Here is a 24,288-nt window from a genome sequence, read left to right as displayed (position 1 = left end):
GTATTTATCATCTTGGGTATTAGAGTTATATCTTTATACAAAATAACAAAAGAGGGACAAGAACTAGAAACTGAGATCAATGTACAATGCCCCATCTATCTCCCAACCTGGATTGGCTGAATCCATGGGTGTGGAACCCCAGATAAGGAGAAATAACTGTAAACTTCACATGGATTTTTGACTGTGTGGGGGTTCAGAGTCCCTAACACTGGAATTGTGAGTATAGAGGGAGTGTACCTCAACATAATAAAGAGCATGTATGACAAGTCATGATCTGCTGGATCATGGAGAAAGCAAGAGAGTTTCAGAAAAACATCTATTTCTGCTTCATTGACTATGCCAAAGCCTTTGACTGTGTGGATCACAATAAACTGTGGAACATTCTGAAAGAGATGGGAATCCCAGACCACCTGACCTGCCTCTTGAGAAACCTGTATGCAGGTCAGGAAGCAACAGTTAGAACTGGACATGGAACAACAGACTGGTTCCAAATAGGAAAAGGTGTATGTACGTCAAGGTTGTATATTGTCACCTTGCTTATTTAACTTATACGCAGAGTACATCATGAGGAACGCTGGGCTGGAAGAAGCACAAGCTGGAATCAAGATTGCTGGGAGAAATATCAATAATCTCAGATATGCAGATGACACTACCCTTATGGCAGGAAGTGAAGGGGAACTCAAAAGCCTCTTGATGAAAGTGAAAGAGGAGAGTGAAAAGGTTGGCTTGAAGCTCAACATTCAGAAAACAAAGATCATGGCATCTGGTCCCATCACTTCATGGGAAATAGATGGAAAAACAGTGGAAACAGTGTCAGACTTTATTTTTGGGGGCTCCAAAATCACTGCAGATGCTGATTGCAGCCATGAAATTAAAAGACGCTTGCTCCTTGGAAGGAAAGTTATGACCAACCTTGATAATATTAAAAAGCAGAGACATTACTTTGCCAACCAAGGTCCGTCTAGTCAAGGCAATGGTTTTTCCCGTGGTCATATATGGATGTGAGAGTTGGACTGTGAAGAAGGCTGATCGCCGAAGAATCGATGCTTTTGAACTGTGGTGTTGGAGAAGACTCTTGAGAGTCCCTTATACTGCAAGGAGATCCAACCAGTCCATTCTAAAGGAGATCAATCCTGGATGTTCATTGGAGGGACTGATGCTAAAGCTGAAACTGCAATACTTTGGCCACCTCATGCGACGAGTTGACTCACTGGAAAAAACTCTGATGCTGGGAAAGGTTGGGGGCGGGAGGAGAAGGGGACGACGGAGAATGAGATGGCTGGATGGCATCACCGACTCTGTGGACATGAGTTTGAGTGTACTCCGGGAGTTGGTGATGGAGAGGGAGGCCTGGCGTGCTGTGATTCATGGGGTCGCGGAGAGTCAGACACGACTGAGCGACTGATCTGATCTGATCTGATGACAAGTCAAAGCTATCATGCTCAATGGTGAAAACTTTCTCTCAAATCGGGAACAAGAAAAGGACAGCCCTTTTCACCACTCTTACTCAACAAAGTACTGAAAGTCCTAGCCAGAGCAATTAGGCAAGAAAAAGAAATAAAAAGCATTAACTGGAAAGGAAGCAAACCTGTCACTATTTGCAGATGACATGATGCTAGACATGGAAAACTAAAGATTCCACCAAAAAACTGTCAGAAGTAATAAACGAAGGCTTCCCTGGAGGTCCAATGGTTAAGAATCAGCCTGCCAATACAGGGTGCATGGGTTCAATCCCTGGTCCAGGAGAATTCCACATGCCTCAGGGCAACTAGACTCATGTACAACAACTACTAAACCCATGTGCCACAAGTATGGAAACCTGAACACCCTAGGGCCCACGCAAGAGAAGCCGTCACAGTAAGGAGCCTGCTCACTGCAACTGGAGAAAGCCCACACACGGCAGCAAAGGCCCAGCACAGCCAAAAACAAATAGGTTTTAAAATGAAAGAATAAATAAATTCAGGAAAGTTTCAGGATGCAAAAACCAATGCCCAGAAATCTGTTGTTTCTATATACAAATAATGAACTATCAGAAAGTCAAATTAAGAAAACAATTCACTTTACAACTTAATCAAGAATCTAAAATATCAAGGAATAAATTTAACCAAGGAGGTGAAAAAAAACCTGTATATTGATAACTATAGGACACTGATGAAAGAAATAAATGGAAAGATATTCCATGCTCATGACAGGAAGAAATAATATTGTTAAAATGTCCACATCACCCAAAATAGCAAATAGAATCTAATATCACAATTCTCATAGAAATAGTGTAAACAATTCCAAAATCTGTATAAAACCACAAAAGACCCTGAATCGCCAAAGCAATCTTGAGAAAGAAGAACAAAACTGGAGGAATCATGCCCCTGCTTTCAAGCTATATTAAAAAGCCACAGTAACCAAAACAGTATGGCATAAAAAGAGACACATAGATAAGTGGAACAAAATAGAAAGCCCAGAAATCAACTCACACATATATGGTCAGTTAACGTACAAAGGTGAAGAAAATGGCAACCCACTCCAGTGTTCTTGCCTGGAGAATCCTAGGGACAGGGGAACCTGGTAGGTGCCGTCTCTGGAGTCGCACAGAGTGGGACACGACTGCTGTGACTTAGCAGTGGCAGCAATGTACAAAGGAGTCAAGAATATACAGTGGGGAAAGGACATTCTAATAAACAGCGCTGGGAAAACTGGGCAACTATATGCAAAAGAGTAAAACTAGACCTCTATCAGAAAGTGAAGAGGAACTCAAAAGCCTCTTGATGAAAGTGAAAGAGGAGAGTGAAAAGGTTGGCTTGAAGCTCAACATTCAGAAAACAAAGATCATGGCATCTGGTCCCATCACTTCATGAGAAATAGAGGGAGAATCACTGGAAACAGTGTCAGACTTTATTTTTGGGGGCTCCAAAATCACTGCAGATGGTGACTGCAGCCATGAAATTAAAAGACGCTTACTCCTTGGAAGGAAAGTTATGACCAACCTAGATAGTATATTAAAAACCAGAGATATTTCTTTGCCAACCAAGGTCCGTCTAGTCAAGGCTATGGTTTTTCCAGTGGTCATGTAGGGATGTGAGAGTTGGACTGTGAAGAAAGCTGATCGCCAAAGAATTGATGCTTTTGAACTGTGGTGTTGGAGAAGGCTCTTGAGAGTCCCTTGGACTGCAAGGAGATCAAACCAGTCCATTCTAAAGATCAGTCCTGGGTGTTCATTGGAAGGACTGATGCTGAAGCTGAAGCTCCAGTACTTTGGCCACCTCATGTGAAGAGTTGACTCACTGGAAAAGACTCTGATGCTTGGAGGGATTGGGGGCGGGAGGAGAAGGGGACAACAGAGAATGAGATGGTTGGATGGCATCACCAACTTGATGGACATGAGTTTGAAGGAACTCCGGGAGTTGGTGATGGACAGGGAGGCCTGGCGTGCTGGATTCATGGGGTCTCAAAGAGTCGGACACGACTGAGCGACTGAACTGAACTGAACTGAGACCTCTATCTTACACAAAAATAACCCAAATGGATTAAAGACTTGATTATAAGGCCTGAAACCCTAAAACTTCTAGATGAAAACACTGGCAGGAAGCTCTGTGACATCAATCTTTACAATAATTTTTGGACCTGACACCAAAAGCAAAAATAAATAGCTTCTGCATAGCAAAAGAAACTATCAACAAGGCAACTGGATTATAGAAAATTGCAAAGGCAGTCCACTGAATGGTTGAAAATATTTGCAAATAGTGTATCTGGTAAGGGATCACTATCCAAAATATACAAAGATGTAATACAGTTTAACAGGAAAAACCAACCCTATTTAAAAAATGAGCAGAGAATCTGAACAAACACCAAAGAAGACATACAGATGTCCAACAGATGTACTGTAGAGCCCTGTGACTATAGTTAATAATGCTGTACTGCACATTTGAAAGTTTCTAAGAGAGTAAATCGTAAAAGTTCTCATCACAAGAAAAAAAAAATTCTGTACCTATGTACAGGGACAGATGTGAACTAGACTTATTGTGGGGATCGCTTTGCAGTATGTACAAACACGGAATCATTACTGAAACTAATACAATGTACTATAAGGTAATAAAGAAAGAAGGAAAGTAAGGAGGGTTAGAGGGAGAGAGGGAAGGGAAGGAAAAATAAAAAAATTCTTCCAAAGAAATCCACATTTCTTTTTCTCCTCTTTCTGTTCAAAGTCAAAAATTACACAACCGACAGAAATACTCTACATGAATAAGGGAGTAGCTACCATGCTCCCCCTCTAGAGAAAGCCACTCCTTGAGATAAGGCGCTCTCCAGCTCATAAACACTGAGGAAGGAGTCGCCACACCTCACGCATATCTAAGAATCGCACCCAGCCCCCAGATTCCAAGACTCAAATCTTAATTGGATTCCAGTGGACTGTCTGAGTTCCCCAACTCCCACAGGAGAAGTGGAAGACCATGAAAGGAATTCAAGAAAATTTCTACCATTATAATCCAAAAATGATCATACAAAAACTCAGTGGCTTCTTGTTTACATAAGCACAGATCTGGTACTCATTTCTGCTCTTGGTAAAACTGTAATGTTATGTTGACGGTTTTGCAGGATTCTGTGGTGCACTGACAGATAGAAAGCAACTTGAAGATCACCGTCTTACTGACCGGTTTCACAAATGAGAAAGCTGAGCCCTGGGTAAAGCGGACACCTGCACAAAGAGCTAGGAAGTGGCAAATGAGAATCCGTGTCGGCTGACCCTGGGTTGAACCTTCTCTTCATCGGCAACATATATTCACTCATATTCAATAGACATTTTTTGAACATTATCCACACGCAAGACTCAGAAGGAACTACAACGCTGAATGCAGGCCATTCCTTCAGGGAATCTAAAGAATGGTGGGTTTCAGGTGGTAGTTCTACGTCTCCATATGCAAATCATCGCATGAAGTCTTTGAAATTTTAAGGGGATATCTGAAAGTAATCATCCTCATAGACCTAACACTTACCTTTGAGTTTAACCTTTCCATTCACCTGTAGCCCTTCAGCTACAGAAGGCAGACGTCAGGGTAAGAGCGCCAGTGATGGCGGCGATGGTGAACACAAGGACAACGGCAGGATGAACAGAGACGTCTGCTGCGGCCAGTGGCTCTGCTGGGACCTGCACATACTGAGCTTATCTAATCCTCCCAACACGGGCTTCCCTGCTGGCTCAGATGGTAAAGAACACGCCCGCGGTGCAGGAGACCTGGGTTCGATCCCTGGGTCAGGACGATCGCCTGGAGAAGGGAATGGCAACCCACTCCAGTACTCTTGCCTGGAGAATCCCATGGACAGAGGAGCCTAGCGGGCTACAGTCCATGGGGTCGCACAGAGTCAGACACGACTGAGTGACTAACACACACACAATCCTCCCAATACCCTTAGGAAGGAGGTACTATCACATCTCTATGTTATAAAAGGCCTGGGGAAGGAAGTTGATTGCCCTTGAAAGTGGGGTTGATTTGGGGCTGACATTCAAGCATGTCTTTCCTAATCCTGTCTCCCAGGCTCCTGGCCGTGGGTCCGCCCCTGACTAAATGAAAATCCCCTGTTGCCCCGCCCCGGACCTCAGTTCCTTCACCTTTGAAAAAATGAAGTTGACCACCTGATTTTCAACGTCTCCTCAAGATGGAACATTCCGAGATTTACTGACGTAAGGTATCAATCCAATCTCTTTCCTTTAGCAGAGGAAGAAAAATGGCTTTATAAACGTTAAGGACAGGGGTTCCCTGGTGTCTCAGTTGTTAAGAATCCACCTGCAGATGCAGGACACAGGTTCAACCCCTGATGCCAAGAAGCAGCTAAGCCCATGCATCACAACTGGTGAGCCTGTGCTCTAGAGCCCACCTGCCACAGTTACTGAAGCCCCGCACCCCGGAGCCTGGATTCTGCAACAGGAGAAAGCCACCCCAATGAGAAGCCCCTACACCATAACTAGAGAGAAACTTCCGCAGCAAGGAAGACCCAGCACAGCCAAAGCTTAATTAATCAATTGATTCTTTTACAAAAAATGCTAAAGGTAATTTTTACCCAAATTACAAAATCCAGACCTTCAGCGATGCAGAGGTGTGGGGGTAAGGTAGGGCACAAAGTTACAGGTTTCACTCATACATCCTTAACTTCCATCTAGGCTCCAGCCTCAGGTGTTTTTGAAAGCTGATGTCACCACCACGTGGCAGAATAACACACAATCGTTCATGGTGTTTAAACAAGACAACAGGCTTTTTAAGTTTCTAACAAAGATTAGGTGTCATCTGTAAAAAATACTCAAAAATAGAGGCTGAAAAAAAGAGTAGGATAGAATATATGGGCTATAGTTTGGGGGGCAGAGGTTGTTTTTGTTTATTCTTTACACAAGAAAAGAGGCAAGGACATTCAATAGCAGATGTAATTGAATAATAGGATTGGGGAGGCTTTTCTTCTCCTTTTCCTTATTTTTTTTTAATGTAAACTTAAATTACCTCCATTATTAGAGGGGAGTGTTTTCTTTATACAGAAAAGGTGCTCAATATTCTCACACTGATTTCTTCCGAGAAGAAAACACTCTCCAGAACATCTTGGTAACACTGCAGAAATTCCAGAAAGACAGGTTTCAAGGAGAATAGCATTATGACCCACTATGGATGGGAAAGAAAAGACTCCTTTATTGCTTCAGGTCTAGAATCACTAAATTTCACAGCATATTTCAGGAATGCTGGCAGGGAAAGTTGCTTTGGAGTCCAGGGACACGCAGCTTTGTAGAGCTTGTTGTTCGGTCACTCAGTCGTGTCCGACTCTTTGCAACCTCATGGACTGTAGCCCACCAGGCTCCTCTGTCGATGGGATTCTCCAGGCAAGAGTACTAGAGTGGACTGCCATTTCCTCCTCCAGGGGATCTTCCCGAACCAGGGATCAAACCTGTTTCTCCTGCTTCGGCGGGAGGATTCTTTCCCGCTGAGCCACCTGGGAAGCCATGTGTAGAGCCGGACCCAGCGGGACAAAAAGAACAGGTGCGACAGACCAAGTGGCAGGCCGTGAGAGCCAAATGTCTCGGGTGCCTTCCAGAAATCCCGGTCTGGTGCAGGTTCTCCCTGAGTGCCCCTGCCCTGCAGCACAGCCAGCTGCACGGCCCGGGGACCTTTCCATGAGCACAAGCGGCCTTTCCTCTCTGAAGCACTGCAGCACAGGGAGGTCGGGGAGCCTCTTTCATGGAATCTGCAACTGTTAAAACAAATCAAACCACAACCAAACTCATCTATTCTTCCATCAGGCTACAGGATAAGTACATTGTGTAGATACATATGTGTTCACACATAAACGTACTATATGTGTGTGTGTGTGTGTATATATATATATATATATACACACATATATAAGGGATAGATTACCCACTCCAGTATTCTTGGGCTTCCCTAGTGGCTCAGACAGTAAAAAATCCACCTGCATTGCGAGACCTGGGTTCGATCCCTGGGTTGGGAAGGTCCCCTGCCAGTTCAGTTCAGTTCAGTTCAGTCGTTCAGTCGTGTCCAACTCTTTGCAACCCCATGAATCACAGCAAGCCAGGCCTCCCTGTCCATCACCAACTCCCAGAGTTCACTCAAACTCATGTCAGAGGGCATGACAACTCTCTAGTATTCTTGTCTAGAGAAACCCACGGACAGAGGAGCCGGGCAAGTTACAGTGCTTGGGGTTGCAAGAGTCAGACACCACTGAGCATACACATACATACATACATACATACATATATATATATATATATATATATATATACGCACATGGCCCCGTTTACAACATGTGTCAATGACAGTGGCTTTAGATGGCAACAATGAAACACTGCACTCTACAGAGCTCTTGAGAACATTCTGGAAACATTATTTGTCTGGTGATTCCCACAGATATTATCAAAAATTCAGGGAGTACAACTGAAAAATCACATTCAGAATGCTATTAATTACATAGGAACCCCCTGCCTTTCTGGAAGAATGCTACTTTCCGGCAAGTAGATAAAGACAGATCTGATAGGCAAAGAATAGGAAAACTAGAACAAGAGAAGACAGCACCTCCTTTGGGAGTCTGACAGACGATCTGTGGCGTCAACATCACATCACGCCCTCATTTGGAGCAGTGGGACCCGACCTGCCAAAAGCTCCAGACTTAACCTGAGCACACACATCACACTGGGCTTCACCAGCACCACCATCATCAGCAAAGCAACAAAACAACGCTTTCAGGAGGCTTGCGTTCGCTTGTTAATTTCAAAAGACACATTTCTGTTGACTGATAACAAAATTCAATCTGAACAGTTATTTAAAAATTGGAAAATACAATGTAACTAAATAAAAAGATGCCATCGCTTGTTTGTTTTTCTACGGCATTTTTTGATTGTTTGCTTCTAAGTGCAAAGTTGACACCTACTGAGTTTACCTGGCAGTAATCAAACACTTCTAACATTAGATAAAGAAATTTAACCTACCTCTTCAAAGGTGGTGTCGTCTTTCTTCAAGGCTATAAAATAAAAGGGGAAAGGAAACAATTATTGTGAAACATCTCAAAGAGGCCAAGTATCTAAGTTCTAGGAAAAAAAAACCCATAGTAGTATGGTATTTCCATTTCAGAAAGTAAAATTGTACCCCAACCTGAATAACAATGTTATGATACAAATATGAAAACTGCAAATGACAGAACTGCACAGCATGCATCTTTGTGAAGCACTTTCATAAATATGTAAATGAAACTACACTCCCAACTATGGAAAAGAAGCAGGCATATCTTTCCTCTATTTCTCCTTTAGTAGAAAAATGTTTTAATCGAAGTATGAAGGAATCTGAAAGGAATCTTAAAGAAATTTCCCCTTAAACTTCTGTTGTCTGCTCATCTACCATTGTGCAGGGGTTGGCTGGACCTCCCAAACCAATCGTCAGGAAGATACCAACTCTGCACAGGGCCCCGAGTGAGATTCTCACACTGAGAGAACTTTACGTTTGATGACGAAAGATAAGATGTGCAAAATAAGCACTGCAGAAACATAATTCAAACATTCTCAACATCACTTTTCAACAGGGTATCACCAAAGGAAACAATACATTTGGGGTGTTTCATAGGAATGAGCAAATACTTGAAATTTACTTGAAATATTTATACCCTCAGAACAGGCATTTAATTACTCTGAAGAGAAAAAGAAATATTTCATGTTTAGCTGACAAACACCTAGGTCCTTAAATGCTACAATTATTTAGAATGTTTGAGATTAAAAAGAATGCACAAAGGAGCAAATTTAACTGAAATCATGAGTTGGAGAAATGTTTCAGATGTACACAATTGCGCATAGGGGCTTACTGGTCTACACGCTAAAGTGCTATTCAAGCTGAATACAGTAGAAATTACAAAATCTTTAACACCCAGACTGGACTATTTCCTTCTTGCCACCTAAGTCTTAGCAGTTCCTCCAACCTTCTGGATAAAGGGCTGGGATCTATAGGTAGAAAGAAAAGGTGGAAAAAGAAGGGGGAATTGCAGGTGTATTTTCTAAGATATAAAGAGAAGGAAGCCAGATAATCTCCCCTATACACTATTCTCAAACGCAGGATGCCACAGGGGAGAATATTTTAAGACCAAGAAGTCTACCCCTTCACTGAACACTTCATTACTAAACTGACACCTTGCATTGTTTCTTTTAAACACTGAATCCCTTCCCTGAAGAGCAATTAGTGGTAACAAAAAAGACCAATTAAAGTTGTCTTTGCCAAATATTTATCAGGTCACTGATGAAACTCTGACCTAAACAAGCAAACAACATCTCGTTATTGATTACACTCCCTGATTGTCATTAATCATTCATGTAAATACAAACCCACAACTGTCTTCAAGGATATCATGGAATAACAAGCATATTGCATTTTTCTGGGTTAACAAAGGGGCATATATTAAGCCATCTAACAAAATCGGATATTCTATTCAGTCCTCTGCTCAGACCCTGCTCCCTCCAGAAGTCTTTCCATGATCTCACTAAGACTAAAATGGTATCCCTCCTATGTTCTCCAACAGCAAATGATGCTAATCTTCCTGGTAGAACTTGTCAATGCTCATTCATTGGCCTGTCTTCTCTTAAAGTCTCTGAGGGACAGGAACCAGTATCAATGGTCACTGACTCTGAACACCAGCACAATATCTAGCACACAGGAGGTACTCAATAATTATTTGTGGAATTAATGAGCTGTACTTCAAGGGCAAAAGAATAGCATCTTACCCTTTGACATATATTAAGTTTTGGCATATGAAAACCAGGTACTATTGTCTCTTATGAAAGAATCATAGAGATAAACTCCATATCACCGTTTTCAAAGTCAAGTCTTTTGAAACTGCATGGGGAAGGGGAAGATATGGTGCAATAGTTCAATTTCGCATGTGAACCTTTAACCTTACATTTCTCTTTTTGACAGAAGGGATTTATCAAGTGACAGCTGGACTCTAAAATTACACTCTTACAGAACAAGGGAACAAACCCCCAATTTCAAGGTAACCACAGCCTCTTCCTTTTTTTCAGTTATCTCACAAACTTTATCTTTTAAAGAAATGGTATATATAGGGTTCATCTCAAATATCACAGAGTATAAACTTCCTTTCTCAGGGAGATAATCCAAGTTAAGTGTGAAGAAATGCATTCAAACAAATATGAAGAAACATCAGTTCAACCTTAGCCTCACATGAGGTATGACAGAAAGCCTTTCTCCTTCTAAGCAGTCATCTGAAAATAAAAGAAACAGGGAAAGAAAAGAGGAAATGGATTTTAATATTTAAACAATCAAGTTCCCATTTGTCTCTGTTCATGCTAATTTTTTTTTAAGTCAGACAACTATAGTAATTGCTAATAAGAGAACACACTAACACTATTTAGCAAAAAACCATAAATACTCACTACTGAAATCAATGGATGACTTTGAAATTCAATTATACCCACCTTACAAAAGAACCATATCTGTGACACTCCCTGGCAAATGTCATAAATTAGAGTGCTATGGCTTGAAAGCCAATGTGTTTTATTAGACCTTTTATAATAGAGTAATCTCAGATCAGCTGTATTTGAAGTGGGTAGTGACAAAGTTGGCTGATCTTGCATGTGCAAGTAAATTAAACATTAGCAATGTCACTGATATATAGTTAGAGTTATTATTATTAATCTTTTATAATAATGGATTATTAATCCATAATTAATGAAAATCACAGACTTTCAAAAACTGTCCTCATTTTCTGTAGATGACTACTAATTTGTCATGGGTAAACAATGATATTATATATTTTACCATATAACAAACTATACTTTTGAATCATACTAAAAAAGCAAAATAAAGTCAGTATGCTTATTTCAAAACCCATAGTAGATTGGTTAAAGCGAATGAATATACTGAGATGTTGAATTACTCAGCAGGAATAAATCATTCACTCTTTGATCTCCTCAAGAAGTACCAACGAAGAAAGGAAGAAGATCGAGGAGATAAACAGAAATCAGAAGGAACAGGAACAGCCTCCAGGATCAACCTCCACCAAGGTACTGATATTCACTGGATAGTTTATTTATTTTATCTGATCTAATCTTCATAACGGCCTTAAGAAAACTGACAGATGAGGACTCCAGGATTTAGGGAAATTCTGCTCGTTGGCCAAGACACACAGCAAGCAACAGAAATGGGATTCGAACCCAGATCAGCATAACTCCCAAACCCATCCATTTTTCAGGTTAACTCTACTATCAGGTCAACAGCCACTTCTTTTCTCTTGCTTTCCACCAGAAGATCCGTATGTCAGGATGTTGTGATCACCAACATAACACATTAGGAACATCTATGGTATCTTCAATCCCATACAACACAGAACATCTTATGCGTTACTTAACGAAGTGCCAATAACAAAGTGACTTGAAAAGCAAGCTCAGAGATGAGGGACCTGTCCAAGGTCACTCCACTGCAACTGATGACAGTGGAAACCCCAATCCACCTGACACACAGCCCATACCTTTAATCTATACACTGCTGCTGCTGCTGCTGCTAAGTCGCTTCAGTCGTGTCCGACTCTGTATGACCCCATAGACGGCAGCCGACCAGGCTCCGCCGTCCCTGGGATTCTCCAAGCAAGAACACTGCAGTGGGTTGCCATTTCCTTCTCCAAATCTATACACTAGGTAATCCCATAGTGACGCTTCAACTCAACAGCCTCTGGTACCTTAAAAATCCTTAAATAAAGGGATCGATTTCATTGCTTTTTGATTTTTCAAATAAAACTTTAAAAAATATGTAGATAACAAAGACTTCTCTTCTGTAACGCTACTTCTGATGAACGTCTTGGGCTTGGTGTACTATCAGAGTCACTTAACCCTCTTTATCTCCTTTTACAGTATTCCAGAGTGAGATTTGCGATTCAGAATCATGACCCTCCATCAATACAAGAAATAACCAGGTATGTTCACAGCACTGTACTGCTTCTGAAAAGGAGGAGGTAAAAATCCACTAGAACTTAGTAGACATTTTCACAAGAGTTGGAATCAAAAGGAGTTCCACATCACTAAATCTCTGTAAGCTATAAAATCCAATTAACAACAATATCACATTTGCCAGCACTGTAGTTAATCCAAATTTTACTGATTGTCGATCAAAACCTTGAAATTACTTAAACATAAGGAATTTTTATATTAATGTCCTTGGCTTCTTACTGAGACTCAATTGCAATGAATTATTTAACACAAAACTGGATGGGTTCCAACAGAGTCATTAGCATTAGTAAATATACACTTAGTGCCTTTTAGAACAGGCCTTAATGGACTCCAGAATCTGCCTCTGTGATAGTTTGGGTCAGGGGCTGAAACATCCTTCTGAATAATGCACAGCGACTCAACACCTTGCTTCTCTCACACTCTTCTTGGCTTCAAACTTCATTTGAATGCAAGGGCTCTTCATAGGCATCCCTAACTCATAAAACTGCAAACACCCAATACACAAAATGAATAAACCAGGGCTAAATACTGGTTTCATACCATAACTTTATGGTCACCTTGGGAAAGTTTACGTACACCAATCCAAAATTTTTTAAGTTAGAAGACAACAAAGAACCTAGACTAAAAAGGTATTTTGACTTGAGGGGAGTTTGCATATTTCACGATGCACTTATGCCACTATTTTTAAATGAATGGATGCAAGGACAATACTCAAATGCACTCGACGGTTTTAGTTTAAGGCATGAAGCACCTTATGTTTAATTTCCATTAACACCTTCATTAACATGGATGACACGTTAAACAAGTGAAACAAAGGCTAGAGGGACTCAAAAGGCTTCTTAGGGACTCTGAGGTATTATTTTTAGTACTTGTACCATTTTCCTGCTGAAAACAGTTGCCTGTGTAAATGAAAGTTCAGATGTTAGAAAAGGTAGCCGCCGTTGTAAGGTTAAAGGGGGGTTTATGGCCAAACCTAGAAATCGAACCAACCCATTCCATGTGACACTGTTGTCACCCTGTTATTGTCTGTGACACGGATTTATTCTTAAATGTCCCAAATATTTCTAGGTCGGCTATCTTGTCGGTCAACTGGCCGGCTGATTTAAAGACAATAGCCCTGGAGCTCTAGTATATGGAAGAAGTTTGGGAGACTTACTCCTAAAATGTTCAGACAGGTTCACAGCGCGCATTTCTCTGCAGCAATGTAAAGATTTAGAGAACTCGGGACTCAACAACCAAATCTCGCTTTCGAGGACCCGAAGAACCGAACAAAAGATCCCAAGGTATCTGTCCCACTTCTCTTTAGGCTGGATGTTAAACAATACCATGGCACAAACTCAACATTTCACCAATTCCCAAAGTTAAAATATTGACTAAACACCCAATACCAAGGCCTGAGACCAAAAAAAAAAAAAGTGACCCAGGCGGCCGCGCAGCTGGGAGCGCAGCGGGGGCCGGAGCGTGCCCTCGTCTGTCCCCCGCGGGCGCGAAGGCAGGAGCGCTAGTGGAGAGAGGGAACCCAAGTTGTAGGCTTACGATTGTGCACAAATGAATCCTCTGATCATGAGGGGAAGAGGTGTCCCTCCTTTTTGTCGTCGCCCTCCCCCGGGTCCCGGGCACCGTTCCCCCACTCTTCGCGCGCAGCGTAGCCCACGCCAGCCCCGGGTGGCCCCTGAGGCGCTAGTGCCAGAAGCGCGGGGCCGAGGGCGCCGGGCCGGGTGCCCGGGACAGCACGCCACTTACCAATGCGGCTGAAACTGTCCGACAAAGTTCTCCGCAACTTCTTCATCTTGCCGATCTTCTCGGCCGGCTGCGGCTCAATGAGGTCGCACATCTGGGCGACACGGGGCTCGGGCAACTTCCCCAAACTGGTCCAGAGCGGAGCGCAGACAACGGCGAGGGCGCGCTGCGCGGCGAAGGCGGCGCCTCCTGCACCTCCTCCACCGCCTCCTCGGACCGGGAGGCGAAGCGCAGGGCTGGGGAGGCGAGCGAGGCGCAGCGGGCTCGGCTCCGGCCTGGGCCGCGGCTGGACGCGCGGGGGCGTTCTACGTGGTGCCGGGGGCGGCCGCGATCGCCGCAGCCGCCGTGGTGGCCCCGCGCCGCGCCGCCGCCGCCCAGCTCATTTTCCCTCCTTTGTAACCGAGAGCAGCGCGGCCGGCGGCCGGCGGTGGGGGCGGCGCGGGCGGAGGCGGGCCGGGGGCGGGCCGGGGACGAGGTGCGGGCGCCCGGCTGGGGGCGGTCGCCGAGCGCGCGGGGCGCGGGCGGGAGAAGTTCTCAGCCCCGAGTTTCGGGCGCTCGGGAGAGAAAGCCGCGGCGCGGATCCGCCAGCCGCCCCGCCCTCGGCCGCCGCCGCCGCCGCCTCGGCCCCGCCTTCGCCCTGGCGCAGGCCCCCGGGGCGCGGGACCCCGGCGCGACCTCGGCCCCCGGCCCGGAGCCCACGTCCCCTGCCGCCTTGCCCTGCCCGCTCGCGCCCCCGCGCGCCTCCCCCGGCGGCCGGCCCGCGCGGTCCAGGACCCCGGCCGGCGGAGGACGCGGTCGGGCGAGGCTGGGAGCGGGCCGCCGCTGGGAAGCCGGCCTCGCGCTGTGCAGAGGCCCGGGAAGGAAAGGGGGCGAGCCTGGATCGCTTATCACAGCGGTTCTGTCCCCGCCGCGATCGCCCGTTGAAAGAGCTGGGGGTAGAGGTGGGGTTGGCCGAGATCGCTTCCTCCGGGTCGGAGGAGTGGAAAAGCCTCGGGGATGCACCCAGGTTTGACGGGCACTTTTTGTTTTTCTTCAGTTTTGACAAGGAAACTGTGAAGCGAAAGAACTAAACGAAGGTGGGCCCGTTTTTTAGGAGAGTCAAGTGCAAAAGCAGAAGCTTCAAGTGTTAAACTCCCCAGGCAGGGCAGGGCTGGTGATCTGTTCCCTTCATCCCCTGTCACGCTGAGTGACAGACGGTAATGTAGATGCGGCTGATTTCTGAAAAGAATATCCAGTTCTATAGTAAGTAGCAAGCAGAAGGCCTTAAGTCTATTTACCATTTTTAGAATATGGTTCTCAACTGAAAGGCTTAGAGGCAAAAAAAAAAAATTCAGATCTCCACTTCCCCAATCTCAAAATAAGAATTTTAAAAGGGGGGTTCGGGCTTTATAAAATCCCAGAACCTACAGTTCAGGCAGCAGACATACATCGTCTTCATTCTGCAGCGAGTCTCCAAAAGTCTGTTTCCCAAGGGAGAGAGAAGGAAGATGGGGGAAAGGCCTGACTGTGTTGATTTCCGGCCAACAAACTCCTTATGAATAGAAATGTAGTAATCTTGAGTCATCTGGCTATGAAAGTAATGAGAGTTTGTAAGCATGTGACAACGCTATTTGGTTTAAAGGAAGTTTTAGGGAGTTTATGTTTTATTAATGGACTTTTATCTGAAAACAAAAACTAGCCCCCTGCCTTCCTTAAATTGTGAGGTGGAACACTTCAATTTGTTCTGCTCTGCACTGAACACATTATAGGGTCTTGATAAATGGCGACTGATAAAAGACAGGAAGTCAGCCCTAGTGGGGAGCAGAGGAGGGTGGGGAATTCCTTAAGAAAGTTAAACTGATGAGTTAAAATGGATCTTGGGTCCTGGTGCCTCTAACTAGATGTTACTGACAGCACCAAGTGTGGCCTCAGACAGGAGAAGGTTTGACTTTTACCACTACATCAGGTTAGTTGGGGAGAAAGATATCAGCAGCTTTGAATGAAAAGTCTAAAGCCACCAATCAAAATACTGATGGGTTGCACCTATCAGTCAACAGCGATGAAGTAGTCATTAACTGAATGGACTTTGACAACTGTGCCTCTGTGGCTAGCCTATTAATCCTATTATTCACTCTGACAATCTTGTGTGTGTGTGTGTGAATACGTAATATATATATATATATATATATATATATATGCTAAATGCTAAGTCACTTCAGTCATGTCCGACTCTTTGTGACCCCATAGACGGAAGCCCACCAGGCTCCCCCGTCCCTGGGATTCTCCAGGCAAGAACACTGGAGTGGGTTGCCATTTCCTTCTGCAATGTGTGAAAGTGAAAAGTGAAAGTGAAGTCGCCCAGTCGTGTCCGACCCATAGCGACCCCACGGACTTCAGCCTACCAGGCTCCTCCATCCATGGGATTTTCTAGGCAAGAGTACTGGAGTGGCTTGCCATTGCCTTCTCCGATATATATATATATATATATATAAAATTCATATTCTCTTTTTTACCTTCCTAGTGTTCTTGCCTGGAGAATTCCAGGGACGGGAGAGCCTGGTGGGCTTCCGTCTATGGGGTCACACAGAGTCGGACACAACTGAAGTGACTTAGCAGCAGCAGCAGCAGTATTTAGTATCATTGACTTTTTAAAAGATCAACTTCTGTTTGAATAAATTATGATATATGCAGTCTATGGTATAGTAGGTAAACATTTTAAAAAATGAAATAGATCAATATGTGTGGATATATAAATATGTCTCAGGTTAGTGAAAAAAACTATATTTACTATTAACCCATTTTCATAGTTATAAGAAAAAATAGACATATGTATGTTTCTAAATGCTTATAAAATTTTGGAAGAGGAACAAAAAGCTGAGTGTGTATACTCAGGATAGAGAGAACATTTTCTTTGCACCTTGTACTCTTAAATATAATTTAAATGCTTTACCCCCCAAAATGCATTAATTTTATAATAATAGAAATAATCATTTAAAACATAAACATAATATTTACTACATTTTTACCTATCCCACTCCAAAAAAATTTCACCTAACTGCAATGGTATATCTTGCAGGAGAAACAGTTGTTAGTAGTGGACCATGTAAAGCTTGGCAAGTATGAAAAATCAACTTCCCAATATATCTGCTTCCTTCGTTGGTTATAAATTAAAATGGCTAATTTCCAAGAGACTGTGATATTAAAAAGGAAATTTTAACTGGATACTTTTAGGATTTGTACACTTAAGTTAGAGGATTCGACTTTTTTTTTGACCATGCTGCCCAGCTTTTGGAATCTTAGTTCCCAGACTAGAACTAGCACCTGTGCCCTCTGCATCGAAAACCCCGAGTCCTAACCACTGGACCACCAGGGCATTCCCAGACTCAACTCTTGGTATGGTTATTTGTTCCATATTTGCCTTCATTTTAGAATGTGAGTTCCCCAAGGGCTAGGGCCTTGGGTGTTGTTGTTTAGTCACTAAGTGATATCCAACTTTTTTGTGACCCCATGATCTGTAGGCCCTAGATATGAAAGGTATAATACCTGTTTCATAGTACATGTGAATTAAATATTTGTCATGGCACAGACAGTAGGAAATCTGCCTGCAGTACTGGAGACCAAGCTTCAATCCCTGGGTAAGGAAGATCCCCTGGAGGAGGAAATGGCAACCCACTCCAGTATTCTTGCCTGGGAAATCCCATGAACAGAGGAACCTGGGGGTCTGCAGTCCATGGGGTCACAAAGAGTCAGACACAACTAAGCAGCTAATACTTTCTTTTACTTTTCACTTTCAGATGAATTCAGAATATATTGCTGCCACTGAGAAGTTACGTGTTGTCCTCAGAAACAAAGATGACTCTCCAGCATCTGTATGGCATATGTATTTTCAGTGGGAGAATGGATCTGTGCCAGTTCTCTGAACTTCTGGTTAAGAAGGTTATAGTTTTGACTGGCCTGAGTTAAAGGTGTAGTGTCTGCCTATAAACAGATAAGCTTACTGAGGGGCTGAACCCAGCATGGGTGGAGCTGAGTCAAATTCACCAGTTAAAGCATGTATGTGTATTAATTTGCTGGGTTGTGTCTGACTCTTTGTAATCCTGTGGACTGTAGCCCACCAGGCTTCTCTGTCTATGGGATTCTCCAGGCAAGAATACTGGAGTGGGTTGCCATTTCTTCCTCTAGGGGATCTTCCTGACCCAGGGATCGAAGTGTATTATTTAGGCCTCGAGTAATACCAGCAAGTTGCTGGAGACCCAGAACTCATGGGTTCTCATCCCTACTCTATCCCCAAATGTTGTGTGGCCTTAGACAACTGACTTACCCACTTCGTTATCTATGAAATGATGATTTTCAACTAGTTGACCTCTAGGGTCATCCATAGCTGCAAAATTCTGATTGTAAGTGGAATGATGACACTTCTCCTCTCTCAGCTTATACACTGGGATATATTAATGAAGAGTAATTAATACACAAGTAAGATAGACAAAGATCCACTAATGTTGTGAAATTTAACTAAGATACACTAGTCATGTTATACATAAATTATGCTCTTATTATGAATGGATCTTGTTCATATAAGAAAAATAGTAGGCTCATATGCTGACAGTTAATTTTAAGGGAATGAATCTTAATCCAAATGAGATGAAATATAGAGGATTTGATTAGAATCTTAAGTCCCAGCAGAAGCAGATTTACTGATCTGAAACAGTATCAGAAGCTGATATCAGAGAAAAGAAATCCATGAAACAAGGATGTGGGGACTAGAGTTAGAAAGTGAAGTTAAAGTGAAAATATATATTTATTAATGTAAATATTTAGAATTTAACTATGGTAGATAGCTAATGATTACGGCATATAGCTGAGTGTAGTTATTAACGTGGTGGAAACTTACCTAATTAAATATCCTCTTAGAACTCTAAACAGTTACCCTAGTTAATTATTTTTAGGATCAAATATTATCCTTTTTTTTTTCACACATCCAGGAACTGAAGTAGCGCAAGTTTAGGTGACCTATACCAAGTTCCTAGTGAGTCATCAGTGAAACTGGTACATGGAATTCAGAGCTCTGGTCACTGACTTATGTTCCAGCTGTTGGGTAATGTCCAGTCCTACGGGTTCCTTTCTGTTGTTGTTGTTGTTTTGACAAAGAGAAAATTAAAATTAAAACAGGGAAAACCTCCCTGTTGGTCTAACGGTTAAGACTCTGCACTTCCACTGCCAGAGGTGCAGCTTTGATCCCTGGTCAGGGACTAGGATCCCATACGCCTGCTGTGTGGCACGGTCAAAAATAGATGAACAAATAATAAATCTTTTAAAACAATTTTTTAAAATTAAAATCAAAAAAAGGGAGGGAAATGGAAGGTCGCAGAAACCAGTGTTTCTCACACTCAGGTAAATGGAGGCTCTCCTGCCTCATTCTCTCCTATTCTATCACCCATCCATTACCTAGTCACTCATAATTCAAATCCTTTTCACTTTCACAGAAATCACTCAGTGCTGACACAAACCTCTCAGTTTGTTCAGGAATAAAACCTATATTCGTCTGATTATTTTGCAGGTAATTCTAATTTTTTTCATCATATATTTCAGGAGACCAAGGGTTGTAAGTCAGCTAGCTGACCTACTTGCAAATGATTGCAGAAAGAACAAAGAAGTTGCAAACCCATTCAAATGGTGTCAAGGATAAATTAGAATAGTTTTGAAGAAAATAAACTATCGAGGTCAAAGTATGTGTTGAAATATTGACGAATTCCCCTCTCCTATTAAATCATTAAAGATCTAGTAAACGACCTAGGGATCAAACTGTGGTCTCCTGCATGGCAGGCAGATTCTTTACCATCTGAGCTACCAGGGAAGCCCACGCCTGCCGGGCTCCTCTGTCTGTGGAATTCTCCAAGCAAGAATACTGGTGGGTAGCCATTCCCTCCTCCAGGGAATCTTCCCAACCCAGGGATCAAAGCCGGGTCTCCTGCATTGCAGGCAGATTCTCTACCAGCTGAGCCACGAGGGAAGCCCCCATTAAACCATACTTAAGAATAAGAATGGCCTCTCATTCCTGTTTCTCGCTCTTGTATTGTTTGTGCGATAGAATTTGTATGAGGAGCTGTCTGCTGTTGTTTCTGGCTCACGCCTCGCTCAGCGACCCCTCTGGTGTGGCTGTGTGGGCACAGACGCGTCGTTACTGGAGCGCCCTTGTTTACAGCCCTCATCAGTTTCAGTGCATCGTGCTGCACCCGCCAGAGTGAGACTTCAGAGGCCAGTGCTGTGACTGAGCTCTTGACGTGGCTGCAAGAGCAGTCAGAAGCTAATACTTCCAGGGAACCCAAACCCTGCCTTTTGGTCAGTCTAGACAAGTCCTGTTAACAGTAATTAAATTTAGAAATGTAGCTTTTTTACCAAAACCATCCTAGTCTTTAAAAAAAAAAGTTTAAAAAAAATTCTGATCTTCCTTCCCAAGGCCCTTGACAGTTCATCTACATTCACATGCCTGTTCTAATCAAGTGTTTCCGTTCCGTTCCGTCGCTCAGTCGTGTCCGACTCTATGTGACCCCGTGGGCTGTAGCCTACCAGGCTTCTCCGTCCATGGGATTCTCCAGGCAAGAATACTGGAGTGGGTTACTGTTTCCTTCTCCAGGGGATCTTCCCGACCCAGGGATCAAACCCAGGTCTCCCGCATTGGAGGCAGACGCTTAACCTTTGAGTCACCATCAAGTGTTTACAAGCCAGAAAAACTATCCATAGGGTAACTGTATTGATGGTGTCACTGGACATGTCATCAGTTCAGTTCAGTTCAGTCGCTTAGTCGTGTCCGACTCTTTGCGACCCCATGAACCACAGCACACCAGGCCTCCTAGCTAAAATGGCTTACTATATATAATTGTAAAATGTAACTAGAATAACTTATGGCTTTATACTGGGCTATAAACTGATGATCTCATCTTATTTTAACCCATACTACTCCAAGGACACTATCATTATCACTATGTAACATAAAGGAAATGGGCCTAGAGATGCCAAGAGACTATCTGCCAGAGCATTACACAGGTTCCAGTTTTAGACTGACACACACTTTGGTTACCAAAATCTCTTCTTTCATAAAGCATTTTTCTAACAATTTGTGTGCTGTCCTCTTTTTCTTTTGGTATATTTTGGATATAATTATGGTCGTCCTTATTATATAGAAAGGAGCTATTCTAAAGCAGAGAGAGAGCAAGGAACTGGCCAACTCAAACAGGCTAATGGATGGAACAAAACTCCTAAACTCTAGTGCTGTGTTTTGCCTTTTCCTACCTTATGGGAAGAAATTAAAAGTGTGATGTTAAAAGATATGACTTCCCTGGTAGCTCAGACAGTAAAGAATCTGCCTGCAGTGAAGGAAATTCAGGTCCAATCCCTGAGTGGGAAGGATCCCCTGGAGAAGGAAATGGCTACCTTCCAAATAGGAAAAGGAGTGCGTCAAGATTGTATATTGTCACCCTGCTTATTTAACTTATATGCAGAGTACATCATGAGGAACGCTGGGCTGGAAGAAGCACAAGCTGGAATCAAGGTTGCCAGGAGAAATATCAATAACCTCAGATATGCAGATGACACTACCCTTATGGCAGAAAGTGAAGAGGAACTCAAAGGCCTCTTGATGAAAGTGAAAGAGGAGAGTGAAAAGGTTGGCTTGAAGCTCAACATTCAGAAAACGAAGATCATGGCATCTGGTCCCATCCCTTCATGGGAAATAGATAGGGAAACAGTGGAAACAGTGTCAGACTTGATTTTTTTGGGCTCCAGAATCACTGCAGATGCTGATTGCAGCCATGAAATTAAAAGACACTTACTCCTTGGAAGGAAAGTTATGACCAACCTAGACAGCATATTAAAAAGCAGAGACATTACTTTGCCAACAAAGGTCCGTCTAGTCAAGGCTATGGTTTTTCCCGTGGTCATGTATGGATGTGAGAGTTGGACTGTGAAGAAAGCTGATCGCCGAAGAATGGATGCTTTTGAACTGTGGTGCTGGAGAAGACTCTTGAGAGTCCCTTGGACTGCAAGGAGATCCAACCAGTCCATTCTAGAGGAGATCAATCCTGGGTGTTCATTGGAAGGACTGATGCTAAGACTGAAACTCCAATACTTTGGCCACCTCATGAGACAAGTTGACTCACTGGAAAAGACTCTGATGCTGGGAGGGATTGGGGGCAGGAGGAGACGGGGACGACAGAGAATGAGATGGCTGTATGGCATCACCAGCTCGATGGACATGAGTTTGAGTGCACTCCAGGAGTTGGTGATGGACAGGGAGGCCTGGCGTGCTGTGATTCATGGGGTCGCAAAGAGTCGGACACAACTGAGTGACTGAACTGAACTGAACTGAACCCACTCAGTATTCTTGCCTGGAGAATCCCATGGACAGAGGAAACTGGCAGGCTACAGTCCATGGGGTCGCAGAGTCGCGATATACACTTGACTTTGAAAAATAGTGTTTTAATTAGTGTTTATAAATGAACTGAACATTCTAAAAGGATCACTTGTTGAACCATTGTAGCATGTGTTCAGTTCACTCTTGCCATCTCCTGTTTGACCACTTCCAATTTGCCTTGATTCATGGACCTAACATTCCAGGTTCCTATGCAATATTGCTCTTTACAGCACCGGACCTTGCTTCTATCACTGGTCACATCCACAACTGGGTATTGGTTTTGCTTTTGCTCCATCCCTTTATTCCTTCTATAGTTATTTCTCCACTGATCTCCAGTAGCATACTGGGCACCTACCGACCTGGGGAATTCCTCATTCAGTATCCTATCATTTTGCCCTTTGATACTGTTTGATTAATGCAGTTTTGCTCATAACTAATAGTTCATCCAATACTTCGTGTCCTATGAAAGTGAGTCATATCAAAACTACTTGGTATCTTTTTTCAGGCTGCTATAACAAAATGCAACAGACCGGGTAAAACAACAAAAATTAATTTCCCACACTCCCAGAGGCTGCAGGTCCACGGTGCCAGCATGGCTGAGTTCTGCTAAGAACCCTCTTCTGGGTTGAAGACTGTCAACTTCTCACTGTGTCCTCATATAGCAAAAGGGATGAGGAAGCTCTTCGGTGCCCCTTTGTAAGGGCACTAATCCTATTTGTGACAGCTTCACTCTCATACCTGAATCATCTCTCTAAGACCCTTCAAATACTGTCACACTGGGAGTCAGTTTTCAAAGCATGAATTTTGGGTGACAGGGGCAGGGGAACTAGCACTTCGGTAGCATTTTCAAAGGACCACTAGGCAGGAATAGGAGACAAAGGGATTGAAAAACCCTCCAAGATGATTCTGCACAACCTACAGCAAGTGAGAATCACTGATTTAGTCTTTAAATAGCAACATGATGGTAGTTACTTGATGAAAGTTAAATATACCGAGAGAACAACACAGAAATATCCGTGAAGCATAAAAGGCAATAAGCTTGGAGACGTAAATCCTAGATGTGTCTCAAGCAGTAAAAAACAAAAACAGCCAGAAGAGAACTAATTCTCAGTTCTAGAACCTTCTCTCATGACTTCCATAATATTACTAATCCTCTGCTTTCTCACTTGTAAACCAGAGATAGACAATTCTAGAGAAGTCCAAGATCTTGGAGTTTCAGCCTCTAGAACTGTGGGAAATTAATTTTCATTGTTTTTAAGTCACCTAGTCTTTTGGATTTTGTTATAGCAAAGATAGACAATTGTCCTGATGCTGTCTATATACAAATTTAAGGGACTGTTATCTCCTTTCCCAAATCAAGTCTGTTTTGATTTCTTCTAACCAAGGAATAGGCCAATATAGTTGAATAGAAAAGACTGAAGAATGAATTTCCAGTACTAACTCTGTTCTCTTATCACAAGCAAGTCCTTTTACTTGTCTTCATTTGTCCACTCATCAGATACAAACTGAGCGTCCACTGTGTGTCCGGCACTGTGCTAAGGTGGGCATCCTGCAGTGAGAGAAGCAGAGAGCGGTCACAAGCCCTGCCTTCACAGAGCTTAACAGACTAGTGAGGGAAAACAAAAGGTGGCCTGTTTTACGGCAGGGGAAGGAGACTTCGCTGGTGATCCACTGC

General features: G+C 43.2%; 1 protein-coding gene across 3 annotated transcripts in view; it reads right to left on the bottom strand.

The window, feature by feature from the left end:
• Positions 1 to 14,654, bottom strand: part of CDK14 (cyclin dependent kinase 14) — a 683,048-nt gene extending 668,394 nt beyond the window's left edge. Inside the window, exons 1-2 of one of the 3 annotated variants that reach the window (XM_088833154.1) lie at positions 14,228 to 14,654; positions 8,474 to 8,505 (exon numbers count right to left, since the gene is read on the bottom strand). In XM_088833154.1, the coding sequence (XP_088689280.1) occupies positions 8,474 to 8,505; positions 14,228 to 14,318 (123 nt within the window). In that variant the 5' untranslated portion in view covers positions 14,319 to 14,654. Of the gene's footprint in view, positions 1 to 8,473; positions 8,506 to 14,227 lie in introns of those variants that run through there. The other 2 variants (XM_055420391.2, XM_055420393.2) reach the window with 2 other exon arrangements.
• Between the last annotated feature and the right edge of the window lie 9,634 nt (positions 14,655 to 24,288).

This window comes from Moschus berezovskii, chromosome 3 (genome assembly GCF_049115385.1).
Source record: "Moschus berezovskii isolate FMDL1 chromosome 3, NW_MosBer_1.0, whole genome shotgun sequence".
Taxonomy (NCBI): domain Eukaryota; kingdom Metazoa; phylum Chordata; class Mammalia; order Artiodactyla; family Moschidae; genus Moschus; species Moschus berezovskii.
The sequence above is the reverse complement of the archived record's forward strand: the minus strand, read 5'-3'. Positions and strand labels throughout refer to the sequence as shown.